Genomic DNA, 16,465 nt, shown 5'->3' on the forward strand with positions numbered 1-16,465 from the left:
GAAATTTTGGCCAAGCAATCTTCGACAAAGGCCGGACTTCCGTATTGCATTTCAGCTTGGTGGCTTAAAAATTAATTAATGACTTTGGTGTCAAATTTCATAAAGATCGGTCCAGTAGTTTACTCTGAATCGCTCTACACACACACACACACACACACACACACACACACACACACACACACACACACACACACACACACACACACACACACACACACATACACCACGACCCTCGTCTCGATTCCCCCTCTATGTTAAAACATTTAGTCAAAACTTGACTAAATGTTAAAAAAAAGAGAGAGGGAGAAGGCGAGCAACTTACACAGATACTTAGACAGACACACAGACCGAACGATCTACAGACAGTCAATCCAAGATACAAAGACTTTGTCAGAGAAATAACTGCGAAAGAGCACAAGAGCACCCGATCAATGGGGGCTGCTTATTAAATGGTATGTGTTTCCTTGTGCAAAACTTGACCGATGGACAAGAGCATTGATCGCATCTCTGAGGTCGGCTGCGAGGTGGATTGAGTTACTTATAATGACGTGCTGTTTATGAAGATTTATGAGTAAAGGAAAAAGCACACTGTTTCCGCGGCATCCGTCAGAGATAATCAGTATATGAGATGTAGTCCTTCTGTCACGCTCTGTTTCTTACCTGCTGTCCTATGTCTGTCCGTCTTTCCGTCTGTCTGTCTGTCTGTCTGTCTGTCTGTCTGTCTGTCTGTCTGTCTGTCTGTCTGTCTGTCTGTCTGTCTGTCTCTCTCTCTCTCTCTCTCTCTCTCTTCTTTCTCTCTCATCGTCAGATGTTTGGGGCTTTTGTGCATGCATGTGTGTGTGTGGGGGGGGGGGGGAGAGAAAGATAGAGCTAGAGAGACATAGACAGAGAGACAAAGCGAAACACAGAGAGACACAGATAAAGACAGATAAAGACAGACATAGAAATCTACAGACAAACGCTAATAGAATTCCAGACAGAAAGATATATGCATGGAAAGGCGGAGGACGCACTGTGATGACATAGAACGAAAGAAAGAGAAGGGATGTTAAAAACAAGTCGCGTAAGGCGAAAATACAATATTTAGTCAAGTAGCTGTCGAACTCACAGAATGAAACTGAACGCAACGCAGCAAGACCGTATACTCGTAGCATCGTCACTCCACCGCCCGTGGCAAAGGCAGTGCACGTGGAATTGACAAGAAGAGCGGGGTATTCGTTGCGCTGAGAAGGATAGCACGCTTTTCTGTACCTCTCTTCGTTTTAACTTTCTGAGCGTGTTTTTAATCCAAACATATCATATCTATATATTTTTGGAATCAGGAACCGACAAGGAATAAGATGAAAGTGTTTTTAAATTGATTTCGAAAAAAAAAATTTGATAATAATTTTTATATATTTAATTTTTAGAGCTTGTTTTTCATCCGAATATAACATATTGATATGTTTTTGGAATCAGCAAATGATGGCGAATAAGATAAACGTAAATTTGGATCGTTTTATAAATTTTTATTTTTTTTTACAATTTTCAGATTTTTAATGACCAAAGTCATAAATTAATTTTTAAGCCACCAAGCTGAAATGCAATACCGAACCCCGGGCTTCGTCGAAGAGTACTTGACCAAAATTTCAACCAATTTGGTTGAAAAATGAGGGCGTGACAGTGCCGCCTCAACTTTCACGAAAAGCCGGATATGACGTCATCAAAGACATTTATCAAAAAAATGAAAAAAACGTTCGGGGATTTCATACCCAGGAACTCTCATGTCAAATTTCATAAAGATCGGTCCAGTAGTTTAGTCTGAATCGCTCTACACACACACACACACGCACACACGCACACACACACACACATACACCACGACCCTCGTTTCGATTCCCCCTCGATGTTAAAATATTTAGTCAAAACTTGACTAAATATAACAAGTCGCGCAAGGCGAAAATACAATATTTAGTCAAGTAGCTGTCGAACTCACAGAATGAAACTGAACGCAGCAAGACCGTATACTCGTAGCATCGTCACTCCACCGCCCGTGGCAAAGGCAGTGCCCGTGGAATTGACAAGAAGAGCGGGGTATTCGTTGCGCTAAGAAGGATAGCACGCTTTTCTGTACCTCTCTTCGTTTTAACTTTCTGAGCGTGTTTTTAATCCAAACATATCATATCTATATATTTTTGGAATCAGGAACCGACAAGGAATACGATGAAAGTGTTTTTAAATTGATTTCGAAAAAAAAAATTTGATAATAATTTTTATATATTTAATTTTCAGAGCTTGTTTTTAATCCAAATATAACATATTGATATGTTTTTGGAATCAGCAAATGATGGAGAATAAGATAAACGTAAATTTGGATCGTTTTATAAATTTTTAATTTTTTTTACAATTTTCAGATTTTTAATGACCAAAGTCATTAATTAATTTTTAAGCCACCAAGCTGAAATGCAATACCGAACCCCGGGCTTCGTCGAAGAGTACTTGACCAAAATTTCAACCAATTTGGTTGAAAAATGAGGGCGTGACAGTGCCGCCTCAACTTTCACGAAAAGCCGGATATGACGTCATCAAAGACATTTATCAAAAAAATGAAAAAAACGTTCGGGGATTTCATACCCAGGAACTCTCATGTCAAATTTCATAAAGATCGGTCCAGTAGTTTAGTCTGAATCGCTCTACACACACACACACACACACAGACACACACACAGACACACACACACACGCACACACGCACATACACCACGACCCTCGTTTCGATTCCCCCTCGATGTTAAAATATTTAGTCAAAACTTGACTAAATATAAAAACAGTAAAGAGACGGAGAGAAACAAAGACAGTAAGAGAAAGTGCCGTGATGGTGGGGGTTTGGTGATGAAGGACTTTCAGAAAGGCGGTGCTATGACATATTTTGTTGTTGTCAATACCTTTGAAGAAAAAGCAAGAGAAGAAAAACAACTGAAAAGAAAAGAAAGGAAAAGGAGGAGACGAAAAAGAACAAGAAAAAGAAAGAAAGAAAGAAAGAAAGAAAGAAAGAAAGAAAAAACCGGAGAAAAAAAAACGGAAAAAACCCGAGAAAAACATGATCGCCATAAATCAACAGGAAATCTTTGATCAGCGTGTCTCCTCCAGCGTATCAAAAATGTTGCCACTTTTTCGCTCAAGTCAATCAAACTCTGTTTTTCCCCCGTGTTGCCCATCCTGCTGGATCCATTAGAAGACGTAATTGGATACAAGATAGTGGGGCCACCAGGAAAAGGTGAACTTAATTGAAAGTCACGGATCCCATTTAAAACTTTATTAGAGTGATTAAAGTGGGCCTAATTAGAGCGGGTGAGGCGATGCGACGCAGGTCTCGTAAGGTCTCGGAAATTTAAACGAGATGCGATATTGTCACGTGTCCACCGTAATGGAATTGAATTACAGGCTAGTTGTTACTGTTTTCTTCTTTTTTTTCATTTTTTTTTTCAACGGCTTTGACATTTTTCTCGGGCCCACCGTTATTTTTTGAAAAATCGAATTGAAAGATTACATTAAAAGCAAAACAGCCTCCCCCCCCCCCTTTCCCCCCTGAATTATTACGAAGATCAAACAAGTATAAGTACACATTTAACATTGCCTTTGTTCTCACGTGCGCGTTTTAAAGTTTTGATTACTCCATTAATACTGCTTGATGAGACACGTTGAATAGATAGGTAGATAGACAGATAGATAGATAGATGTAGGTGTGTGTGTGTGTGTGTGTGTGTGTGTGTGTGTGTGTGTGTGTGTGTGTGTGTGTGTTTGTGTGTTTGTGTGTTTGTGTGCCTGTGTTTGTGTGCCTGTGTTTGTGTGTGTGTGTGTGTGTGTGTGTGTGTGTGTGTGTGTGTGTGTGTGTGTGTGTGTGTGTGTGTGTGTGTGTGTGTGATCCTCTGTCTGTCTGTTTTTCTGTCTGTCTGTCCGTCTCTCTCTCTCTCTCTCTCTCTCTCTCTCTCTCTCTCTCTCTTTCTCTCCCTCTCCCTCTCTCTCTCTATCTCCCTCTCTCTCTCTCTCTTTCTCTCTTTCTCTCTCCAGTCTAAAAATATGACAAAGGCATATAGATATTAAGAGGGAGCAAAGTAGGCATTTTAAGCATAGGTACCATGGTTTTTGTAAAGAAAACAATGGGAACGACACACGTTTGTTTGTTTGTTTGTTTATTTGTTTGTTTGCTTGTTTGTTTGTTTGTTTGTTTCTTTGGATTTTTATCGTTGGTTTGTTCGTTTAGTTGTTTGGTTGTTTGGTTGTTTTGTTGTTCGATTGCTAAAAAGTTTGCTTTTGTTTTTAAGAGATATGCAGAATACGTAGGTAAAAATGTTTGACTTTTCTTGAGTTCTTGAGCAATTAAAATACACTGAAATGCTTACATAACTTTGAGAAACTGCGTCGACGACTGATTTAAAATTGTTCATGTAGGTTTAAAAGGTAAAATACAAATAAAAGAAATATCCACCGTATACCTGTCTGGAATATGAATGAAACAACTTTTTAAACTCTTAACGCAAAAATCTACATAAAACGCACCTGTTTGATTTCTTTTGACGAGTAGTATGGTTATTATTGGGTCGTTCATTGTTTTACGCGTATGAATCTACCGCCTTCTAAGCATACCTTTAAGAATGGATTTGAAGCAGAAGATAGCATGTACATGTAAATGACAAATGTGAAGGAACGCCTTATATCAAGAGCACTATCTAAAGCAGCTGTCAAAAATGTCAAATGAACAGTACATTTGATTAAAATAAATAAATAACATTAAAATAAAACGTAAAGAAACATTATCGCTGCATGGACTGCTTGCTCGGTTAAAACATATGTTGCAACACGGGAAAAACAAATCGATAAGAAAACAAATCATGCGTGAACAAGAATCATCTGACACCCCCCCCCCCCCTCCCCATCGCCCCCCTCCTAAAAATGTATATGAAATACAAATAAATAAATAAATAAATACATAAATAAATACATAAGACAGAAATTATTTAAGAATGAGACAGAGAGACAGAGACAGAGAGGCAGAGAGGCAGAGACAGAGACATAGGAACACACAGACACAGACACAGAGACAGAGACAGAGAGACAGAGAGACAGAGAGACAAACAGACAGACAGAGAGACAGAGAGACAAACAGACAAAGACAAAGAAAAATAGACACACGGGTGTAACGGATAGATAGATGGATACAAGAGTCTGACGGGTAGATAGATAGACGGACAGGCAGAAAAAGTGATGCAACAGAACAAACAAATAAACAAACAAAATTAAAACAAATAAAAACAAACAAACAAACACAATCCAATAATAACACAGACTCAAATACCAGTCAAAACACACACCCACACGCAACAACAACAAAACCACTAACTAACACACACTCACATTCACACTCACCATCATCAGCAATGTTGTGTTTGAAGCCGAAGTTAAGGTCGTCACCATGACGACTGATTCCGGGGAAGCGCGGGGCCGCGGGGGACATTCCTTGGGGCATGTGGGGGGACTGGGAGGTCAGAGGATCGAACCTCCACGGGCAGAAAGGGCCCCCTCCCGCACCCCCGCCCATCGGCTGTTCGCGAAGGAACGATGGCGCCTGACCGTCCATCCCAGGAACTCTGTGCCCACCCGGCATACCCGTGTTGGAGGGTCCCAGGCTGGGGAGGTGGTACATCCCGGGTAGGCTACCCGAAACCACCCCGTTTGTGTCCATGAGGTCCGGGCTGGCCCCGTTCTGGCGGCAGGAGTTGAGTCCCAGAAGTTCTTGGATGGCGAAGGATGACCTCTGTTGGCTGTACATCTGTCCGAAGTGGTGATGCGGCGTGTTGCCTGCGCCGCTGTAGTTGTGGTTGGGGAACGAGGACATCTGCCCGGCAGAGTTTAGCAATCCGTTCATCATTTTGACGGCTTTGGTGTTGGATTGAATTAACTGATAATTTGAAACTGTGTCGAAAAGACGCCTCAAATCACTGGAGACAATGAGAGCAACTGGTTATAAACGTGTGTTGCACCAGCACTGATCAATTTCTCTTTCTTTCTTCTTCTTCTTTTTTTTCCACGACTTAAAAATGTTTCAAATTGCTAAAGAGAATTACATCAACTAGTTACAAGTCGGTTGCAGAAGCCTTGATCAATAAGTCTTTCTTTTTTTCTAGTTCCCTTCTTTTATAAGTGATTTGTTCTTACTGCTCTCAGTGCAATCTACGCACATCTGATTCTGTTATACACTACAAGAATTCATAGTTCATGTACGACGCGACAATTTACGAGCCAGTACACTCTTTTTCAGGCATTACTCAGAATGTCAAGGTGTAGAACTGTTTACACTTTTTAGTAATTTGAATCAAATCGTTCAAGCTGTACTGCAATTTCTACAGCATTCATTTCTCGTTAACAACGAACGTTCGTAAAATAATGGTATCATATATCTTTAGTTTAATCCTCACAAGCAGTTTCGAACCTTTGACTTTAACAACTATCGCGAGACTACATTCTTGTCACAGACGTACGCTTTTCACTTCAAAGTCAAGATGTCGGTGGTTGTAAGATAAATTCTTTCAACGAACAAACGGCAAAAAAACGTCTAAGATTTACTACTTAGCACGTCGAACGGAAATCGCAGCGTGTAGTAAATTATCAACCGATAGGTGGAGAACGTTCTAGTTGTCTCGTAAAACACAGACTGACACTATTGATTGCTCAACATCACAACAGGAGTGTAAATGGAATCCTCGAAGACGCTGGATTAGCTTAGGTCACGATTTAGCAGCGAAAACAGCATGGCATGTTTGCGTTCACAACTGAGTCTGAAGACATCCAAACCCTCGAGGCACAGACGAACTCATTCGCAGAAAATTCCAGGAAAAAGGAAAATAAAAGATCAACGTCCGGAAAAAGTGTCACAGAATTTAATAACAGGCTCTCCCAAGGTGAATAACAGCAATTTCGTAGAATATCCTCTCACCGATTTTACTTTACAAGGCTTCCATACACAAATAGTTACAGCAAATTGTCAGGCATCGAGGATGACGATGGTGATGATGGCGACGATAACAGAAGTCTGTCACACAGTATAAGTTGATCCAGCCACTTTAAACTGACAACGGCGATCTTACTGTGGAACGGAGAGAAAAGCAAACGATATGCACATTGCTCCAGGACTGAAACGGTCAGGCTTCGATGACAGCGATGATGGTAATGCTGGCGACGATAACTGGCTCTGTCACGCCGGTGTAAGGCAACTCTGCCACTTGACAACGACGACCCACTGGGCACGAGGGAGTCCAGAGGGAAGAAGAGAGAGGGTGGGAGACACAAGAGAGGCAGAAAAGCCGACACGGAGTGGACTGGCAGGGAGAGAAAAATGCCCACCAGCTATGTAGCGAGAGGCCCGGAACAGGGAGGCTTGATTAGTGGCTAATCCTTGACAGGCCTCGCCATGCGATGCGCGCAATTTCTCCAACGATTAACCGGCTGACGTAACGACACCAGCCCTACAGTCCAATCGCTATAGGTTTCTTCTACTCTCCCCCCCCCCCCCTTTTCCTCCCTTCCTCTCCGCCCTCCCCCCCCCCTCCCTTCCCCTAGAGGCTCCACCCCCTAGAGATACGCCACAGGTTCTTTCCTATACCTTAGCGCTCAGTTCGCTCAACTCGCTGGCTTGGGCCTAATTGGCTATTGTCTCTATGCAAAACTCCCCTTCTTCCTACAGGTCATAGAAGGCTGTAAAGCGTGGAGAAGCGTTGAGAGCGAGAGAGAGGAAGATAGAAGGATAGAGACCGAGAGAGAATACGGCGAGGCGGCGGCGCGTGAGGGTGGTGCTATTTAGACCTGTCAATCAAATTCCTGGCTCGTGGGTTCTGCCCTGCCCCCCTGAGGGTTGAGCTGGAAACACGACAGTGTGTCGTTGTGAAAGGGGGAGGAGCTTCAAGTAGAGATCGAAGGGGGTGAGGGAAATGGGGTTCTCAGTGATAGCAGTGATAGCAGGATTTTGATAACCGACCAACTGAGGCTTGTCGCCGGATTTTGATGGCAGTCAGTCGGTTTCTTTCTCAGTCATTGCTGGAGTCTTTCAGCTGGTTCTGAGGCAGTTGCTTGGTTTGTTTGATATACAGGGATTTCTTTCTGATGTGGTCGACGCGGTTACTTGTTGGATAAATGCGTCCTTCTGAGTCTGCTTACTGTGCTTGAACGTGCTTCATGTTTGTTTGGATGCTTTTGTTGTTGTTGCTTTTTTTGTTGTTCTTGCTTTTGTTCGTTCCTTCGTTCGTTTGTTCGTTAGTTGGTTCGCTCGTTGTTTCTTTCGTTCGTTCGTTCGTTCCTTCCTTCCTTCCTTCTTGCGTTCGTTCGCTCGTTCGCTCGCTCGTGCGTTTGTTCGTTCGTTCGTTTGTTCGTTCTTACATCAGAACTTGATCTTTCGAAGTTCGTTCTTTCTTTCATGATTTCTTTCATGTTTTCTTTCTTTCTTTCTTTCTTTCTTTTTTTCTTTCAGTTTCTTTTTTCTTCCTTTCTTTCTTTCTTTCTTTCTTTCTTTCTTTCTTTCTTTCTTTCTTTCTTTTTTTCTTTCTTTCTTACTTTCAGTTTTTCTTTCCTTCAGTCTTTCTTTTCTTCTTTCTTTCTTTCTTTCTTTCTCTACGAGTAAGTATCTCTGTTTTCGTCACTGATTTTTGTCCACACTCAAACTGTAATGTTTCTCAATTTCGAGATAAACTTCAGTTCTTATACAGAGAAAGAGAGAGAGGGGAGAGAGAGAGAGAAAGAGAGAAAGAGAGGAGAGGAGTGAGAGTGAGAGAGAGAGAGAGAGAGAGAGGGAGAGAGAGAGAGAGAGAGAGAGAGAGAGAGAGAGAGAGAGAGAGAGAGAGAGAGAGAGAGAAAGAGAGAGAGAGTGAGTGTGGATTGGATTAGATTATAACCGTTAAATATAGATTAAGAGAGAGACAGACAGGGATCGAGCTAGAAAGAGAGAGAGGGAGAGACATAGCTCCTGAACTATTTTGGTATATTCTGTAACTACGCGAGTACGAAAGAATGCAAATAAAGTACAAAACCTGATTAGTTTGTGATTAATCCTCTTAATTTGACTGCTTTTAAATGGAGGGAATTTGACAGAAAATGGAAAGAGAAAGAAACAAAGAAACAAAGAAATAAACAAAGAATTTATAGAACAACTCGTGTGTATGTGTGTGTGTGTGTGCGTGTGTGTGTGTGTGTGTGGGTGTGTGTGTGTGTGTGTGTGTGTGTGTGTGTGGGTGTGTGTGTGTGTGTTTGGTTTTTGGTGTGTTTTATGAATATTGAACAACAACTTCGCTTTGGCATTTCATTAAAGAAAAGGAAAATGTAGAGAATTCGCTCTCTCTCTCTCTCTCTCTCTCTCTCTCTCTCTCTCTCTCTCTCTCTCTCTCTCTCTCTCTCTCTCTCTCTCTCTCTCTCTCTCTCTCTATATATATATATATATATATATAAATGCTGCATGGCAACGAAAAACAACGTCAAGTGACACATTTTCACCTCTTGTGACACCTGTCACACGTATGTATCCTTGGCACAAAGGGTCAAAAATCCCCAAAATAAGATCTTAAATGAATAAGGCCTTATTTCAGGAAATAAGGTCTTATTTTCATGAAATAAGGCCTTATTTCTAAAATCAGGGCTTATTTTTGTATGGGCTTATTTTTGTCAGGCCTTATTTTTTGAAGGCCTTATTTCAGAATAAGGCCTTACCAGAAATAAGGCCTTATTTTTCCAAGGTCATATTGGAAATAAGGCCTTAAAAAATAAGGCCTTAAAAAAATAAGGCCTTATTTTTTTAAGGCCTTATTTTTTTTAAGGCCTTATTTTTGCGCCTCTCAGTTGTATGCTGGTACACAGAGAGAGCGGCGTTAGAAAGAGAGAGAGGAGAGACACAGACAAACAGACGGACTGATAGACAGATAGACAGACAAACGGACTGACGAACGAACTGACTCACAGACAGAGAGAGAAAGAGAGAGAAAGAGAGAAATAGGGAGAGAGAGAGAGAGAGAGAGAGAGAGAGAGAGAGAGAGAAAGAGAGAGAAAGAGAGTGTGTGTGTGTGTGTGTGTGTGTGTGTGTGTGTGTGTGTGTGTGTGTGTGTGTGTGTGTGTGTGTGTGTGTGTGTGTGCGTGCGTGAGTGTGTGTGTGTATGTGTGTGTGTTTGTGTGTTTGTGTGTTGTAATGTCTTTACGTATCTGTGTGTCTTTGTGTCTACGTTTATGTGTTTGTGTACATGTGTGAGTACGTGTGCGTGTATAATGATAATAATAATAATAATAATAATAATAATAATAATAATAATAATAATAATAAATGAGCATTTATATAGCGCAACATCATAACTTTACAATTATGCTCTTTGCGCTTGACACATTTAAAATTAAAACACAGTTATACAAGCATTTACATCTACATTCATAGTCAACAACGCTTAATTAAAAGCATACACCATCAAACATACATTACAGAAAATTCTTCCACTAACTAAGTAAAAAAAAACATGAATAAAATAGGTAGTGAAAACAAGGAAATACAAGCTGAATACCCTTTATCAAACAGAACATGTTATCAACAATTCTGAAAACAGCCCTTGATGTTTATATACATCATCTCATTATCACTAAAACAACAAATACTCTACATGTAGCCAACTGATGGACTGAGAAAAACAAAATCAGGGGTTGTATTTCTTGAAGAGGTGTGTTTTAAGTGCTCGTTTGAATGCTTGGGGTGACTGAGAGTGGCGGATGTGAAAGGGGAAAGAATTCCATTGTGTGGGTGCGCAGAAAGTAAATGTGCGTTGTCCGTATGTTTTGGTTTTGGTGTGTGGAATGGTGAGGATGCGACAGTCAGAAGAGGCACGGAGTTGTCTTGCTGGAGAATAGACGGTGAGGAGTTCAGAGAAGTAAGCAGGAGACGAGTTGTTTGTTTGCTTAACGCCCAGCCGACCATGAAGGGCAATATCAAGGCGGTGCTGCTTTGACCTATAACGTGCGCCACACACAAGACAGAAGTCGCAGCACAGGCTTCATGTCTCACCCAGTCACATTATTCTGACACCGGACCAACCAGTCCTAGCACTAACCCCATAATGCCAGACGCCAGGCGGAGCAGCCACTAGATTGCCAATTTTAAAGTCTTAGGTATGACCCGGCCGGGGTTCGAACCCACGACCTCCCGATCACGGGGCGGACGCCTTACCACTAGGTATCTAGAAAATAAGGGCTTATTTTCAAAAATAAGGCCTTATTTTGAAAATAAGGGCTTATTTTTTTAAGGCCTTATATTTGGCATTTTTGACCCTGTGTGCCAAGGATACATATGCTTTAAGGGCAAAATACATCTGCGCAGTCGCCACTACACTATATGCTGCGATAGGGATTATGACGATTACTTGGCCCCTTTTCTTTTCACGCAGCGTACAGCGGGCTTGGGAGAAAAAAAAAGAATCACCTCAATAATCTGAGTGCGTCGTTAAAAATTAATATTAAAAGTCCTACGGTTTTGAGCCATTAAGGACTTGAGTGTTTGTCCGCTTTCAAAAAGAGGAAAGAAAGAAACAAAAAATAAGGAGAGGAGGGCAGGGGGTGGGGTTGAGTTGATAATGCTCTGTGGAATTTGTTAAAATGAAAAGTAGTTAAGATGTTTCTTGGTAAGAATTATAAGTCTGTATTCTATATCTTGAATAACGGGCTTGTAATATTATTTTTATTTTATTTCAAATCGAGTTAAAAAGTGGAACCTTTCAGGATCACCAATAAAACCAAATAGATGAGCAAGTAAGAGGAACACGAACAATAAATCTCAAAACTTTTTACAAATAAAAGGATTAAGATGTAAGCCACGAAGGCCGTGGTAATAAAAACAATATGTACAGTTTGGCGACTAGTGGGCGTTGGGTGAGGATATGTTGTCTAGAAGGTAGTCGCTGGAATCAGGAGGGATGGCGGGAGCCACTCGACCTCAAACTGAAACACGCTGATGTGATAATCTGGGCTTAGTTATACCCACAGCCCCATGTCCGAGTCCCTGACCAGTCGGCACAGCAGCAAGCTGTGTGACCAGCCTAGAGAACTGCTACTGCGCAGATAATCCTGGGGACTCAGACCATGGAGCTGCATATGGTCATATAAGGTTTTAAAGGTAATTCTATTTGTAGCGCATGGAGCGAAAATGTGTTGAAATGAATAGGGTTCTCCACAATGGCAGGACTTGTTAAAGATATGGAAGCGGCAGCCGCCGGCACGGAGGCGTCTGAAGATAGTGAGGAGGTTTGTTGGGAGATCGGGGTGTAGATCGTTCATATCAATGGGTTGATAGGACAGAGATGTTACGTACTGACTTCGAATGAGTTTACGGATTTTACTGTAGAACTCGGTTACTGAGTAGCCGATGTTAGTGTTAGCTGGGCTAGATTCTGCCGCTTCTTTGGCAGCGACATCCGCCAGTTCATTTCCCCGGACCCCTACGTGAGAGGGGACCCAGAGAAATGATACGGATGTGCCGGATGAGATTAACTGGTGACATATAAAGAGGATTTCTCTTTGTAGCTCTGCCCGATTTGATGTGTTTCGATGCAGAGCTTGTAATGAAGAGCGCGAGTCAGAGCAGAAAACTACCGCACGCGGTGTGACTGGGAGGTCATTTATAAAAGTGCATGCCATGAGCAAGGCAAATAGCTCGGCTGAGAATATGGAGATGTCTTTATTAAGAGTATATTTCCTTGAGATTTTGAGATCTGGGATCACAAAGGCGCAGCCAACGCTGCCGTCTGCAAATTTGGATCCGTCAGTAAAGACTTTTAAATGCTCCGAGAATTTGTAGTTTAGGGTTTCTTTTGTAACAGTAGCTAGGTAGACGGGGTTATCTTTTTTGGTAGTATTATCTTCACTGTCGTATATGATAGTAGGGGTTTCCTCAAGCCAAGGCGGGTAGGAGGGCGGGGGGACCCTGGCCAGCTCACTGACCTTCACCCCGCTATCGGCTAGAATGCGGTTTACTGTGTCGGATAAGGGTAGCGTTTTGGCCAAGAGTTGAGTGCTATGTTTGGTGTTGGCCTCATAATTTTGGTGCTGAGGAAAAAAGTCAGTCAGGACCTCGCAGGCAGAGTTCTCTACCGCGTGGGCTCTGACAGCATACTGAGCTGAACGGAGTTTTATCTCATCCACAAGGGGCAGCCACCCACACTCGCTGTAGACTCGACTCTTACTCGCTTGTTGGGAGAGTCCCAGAGCTATTTTGAGCGCCCTGCGTCGTCTGTCCTGCTGGCCTTACATAGGTGAGCGCCGGGCCTTTGGGGCAAATTACATCTGCGCAGAGTCAGGGGCAGACTTTTAAAGAGTTGGTCCAGAACAAAACAGAGAATAAGGTCGATGCTGACCCCTTGGTTCAGTTGTGTCCGTTGCTACCACTGTTGTTGTTGTTGTTGTTGTTGTTGTTGTTGTTGTTGATGTTGTTGTTGTTGTTGTTGTTGTTGTTGTTGTTGTTGTTTAAGCGTTGGCTTCCTAATATAGGCTACATATAAACCTATACACGTTCTCGGATGTTTTAAGTTCGTTTTAATTTTATTTATTTCAACAACAAAGGATAATAACGCACGCAGTTTAAGTTAAATTTGAGTGAGAATAAAACTATCATTTTTCAACACAAAAGTAAAAAGTACATAAATCATAACAACCAGACACTTTTCTCATTTTTTCAAAGACGACGCGTGCACGCAAATATCAAAGATCAAAATTAAATGATCCTTTTCTCTGTCAGAAGGTAAATCGGCAAAGTACCAAATAGGTTTACGAATTTCCTGATTTATTCAGCAGTTCAGATAATTTAACTTTTTTTTCTCTCAATGAACAGCATTTTTTACGAGATCTTGCAACATTCCTGGGAAATTGCAGATGATAGTGACGCATTCCTTCTGTTCACGACACAGTTTAAGTCATTATATGTTCAACATCCTTCCATAGCGAAATTTTTTCATCGTTGAAGTCTCGATGATATTTCCATGTACTTCCTTTATTTAAGTTAAGCTCCCGTAGGAGCCGTTAAAAATTGCGCTTGCTGACCACGAGGGTCGTCAGCGCGGGGTATTGGGAATAGTTTTCAACTAGCAATAACCACGCCTCGGTTACACCTCATCGGCTATGGTACCGCCACTGCGCAAAGCTAGTGTTCTACTAGTGAAAATAATCCCCAACTCAACAAATATCCTCAAAACCTGAAGGTGTCCCAACTATGTGCAAACATATTAAAATGACTCGCATATTACTGAAGGACACGAACACTTTGGGTACCGAACGATGTTTCCTGATTGTGTTATATTTGTCATCGCAAAAATACACAGATTTAAACGTTTATGGCAGGGCTAGGGGATATAAAATGTAGAATAGACGACAGAAATCAAAACGTTTCTGCAATCAAAAACACATGTGGTTATATATAGAAATTACGACGATGTCTTTTGCTACAAGTAATTTCCACTCTTTTCACAAGCAAACAGATTTTGTAAGTTAAATCAGATACATTTTGATGGAAACTGAACATGATTACACAACCTACATGTATAGCTACAACATGCAAAGACGCGGTAGGGATGATTTAAGGGAAATATCCACTGATGGCATTGGTGATTATCGCCCTTTAGAATGTCAACCAAGTCTCTTTTCCGTCTTTTCCTTCTTCTTTATAAACATGCAGCTGCTACAACACCACAGCCGACTACAACCACACCAGCTTACTCAGGGGCAAACAGTCTTGGCGGGAGGGGGGGAGGGGTTCTAGGGGTTCGTTAACACCCCATCCTCCCCCCCAAAAAAAACACCCAAACAAACTGGAAATAGATTAACACTAGTGATTAACTTTATTATCTTCCAGGAGAGGCCTACAATGCACCTCATAAAGTTACATTATCTTCAGCGGCTGGGGTGCTAATCCCCCCTTGACCCCCTGACCAGAGCTTCGCCCCTCAACATCATCGAAGTCCGGTAAACTGTTATACACAGTTTCTGATTTATTCACCAGTTCAGGTAATACAAAATATTTTTTTTAATAAACAGGGTTTTTCACGAGACCTTGCTGCATTCTTGGGAAAGTGCAGATAAGCGACGCATTCCAACTGTTCACGACACAGTTGAATTCGTAATATGGTCAGTTAACTATTCAACATCCTTCCATAGAGAAATCTTTTCAGGGTTGAAGCTTCAATGATAATTCCATACACTTCCATTATTTGAGTTTAGCTCCCGTAGGAGCCGTTAAAAATTGCGCTTGCCGACCACGAGGGTCGTCAGCGCGGGGTATTGGGAATAGTTTTCAACTAGCAATAACCACGCCTCGGTTATACCTCATCGGCTATGGTACCGCCACTGCGCAAAGCTAGTGATCTACTAGTGAAAATAGTCCCCAACCCAACAAAGATTCTGAAAACCTGAAGGTGTCCCAAATATGTGCAAACATATTGAAATTACTCGCACTATATTACTGAGGGACACGAACACTTTGGGTACCGAACGATATTATTTCCTGATTGTGTTCTATTTGTCATAACAAAAAAAAAAGATTTAAACCTTTTTGGCGGGGTTTAGGGATATGAAATGTAGAATAGACGACAGAAACTAAAACGTTTCTGCAATTTAAAATAAGTGTGGTTACATACAGAAATTGCGGCAATGTCTTTTGCTACAAGTAATTTCCACTCTTTTCACAAGTGAACGGATTTTGTAAGTTAAATCAGATCCATTTTGATGGAAACTGAACATGACCACATAACGTACTACATGTACAGATACAACATGCAAAGACGCGGATGATTTAAGAGAAATATCCACTGACGGCATTGGCGGTTATCGCCCTTTAAAATGTCAACCAAGCCTTTTTACCGTCTTTTCGCTCCTCTTATGAAGCTGCTACAACACCAAAGCCGACTGCTACCATAGCTTACTCAGAAGCAAATCTAGGTGGTTGCATGGAGGGGGGGGGGGGGAGAGTTGTGGTGGTTTTCAGGGGTTCCGGACCCCCCCCCCCCAAAAAAAAAAAAAAAAAAAAAAAACCATCCATCAACAAACAAACAAATCAGAAACCCCAAACAAACCGGGAATAGATTAACACTAGTGATTAACTTTGTTATCTTCCAGGAGAGGCCTACAATGCACCTCATAAAGTTACATTATCTTCAGCGGCTGGGGTGCTAATCCCCCCTTGACCCCCTGACCAGAGCTTCGCCCCTCAACATCATCGAAGTCCGGTAAACTGTTATACACAGTTTCTGATTTATTCACCAGTTCAGGTAATACAAAATATTTTTTTTAATAAACAGGGTTTTTCACGAGACCTTGCTGCATTCTTGGGAAAGTGCAGATAAGCGACGCATTCCAACTGTTCACGACACAGTTGAATTCGTAATATGGTCAGTTAACTATTCAACATCCTTCCATAGAGAAATCTTTTCAG

The 16,465-nt window shown here is 41.6% G+C and overlaps 1 protein-coding gene and 2 non-coding genes across 3 annotated transcripts in view; all 3 read right to left on the bottom strand.

Moving 5' to 3' along the window:
- The window catches only part of LOC138953266 (visual system homeobox 2-like), a 59,427-nt gene extending 53,519 nt beyond the window's left edge, over window positions 1–5,908 (bottom strand). The window contains exon 1 of the mRNA XM_070325066.1: window positions 5,407–5,908. Within this exon, the coding sequence (XP_070181167.1) occupies window positions 5,407–5,908 (502 nt within the window). The remainder of the gene's footprint in view (window positions 1–5,406) is intronic.
- An 8,138-nt stretch (window positions 5,909–14,046) lies between these two features.
- Window positions 14,047–14,184, bottom strand: LOC138953996 (U4 spliceosomal RNA). Its single transcript, XR_011451666.1, has one exon. It is a non-coding gene; the product is annotated as a U4 spliceosomal RNA (small nuclear RNA).
- A 1,071-nt stretch (window positions 14,185–15,255) lies between these two features.
- On the bottom strand, window positions 15,256–15,393 carry LOC138954044 (U4 spliceosomal RNA). Its single transcript, XR_011451710.1, has one exon. It is a non-coding gene; the product is annotated as a U4 spliceosomal RNA (small nuclear RNA).
- Between the last annotated feature and the right edge of the window lie 1,072 nt (window positions 15,394–16,465).

Source organism: Littorina saxatilis, linkage group LG17 (genome assembly GCF_037325665.1).
Source record: "Littorina saxatilis isolate snail1 linkage group LG17, US_GU_Lsax_2.0, whole genome shotgun sequence".
Taxonomy (NCBI): domain Eukaryota; kingdom Metazoa; phylum Mollusca; class Gastropoda; order Littorinimorpha; family Littorinidae; genus Littorina; species Littorina saxatilis.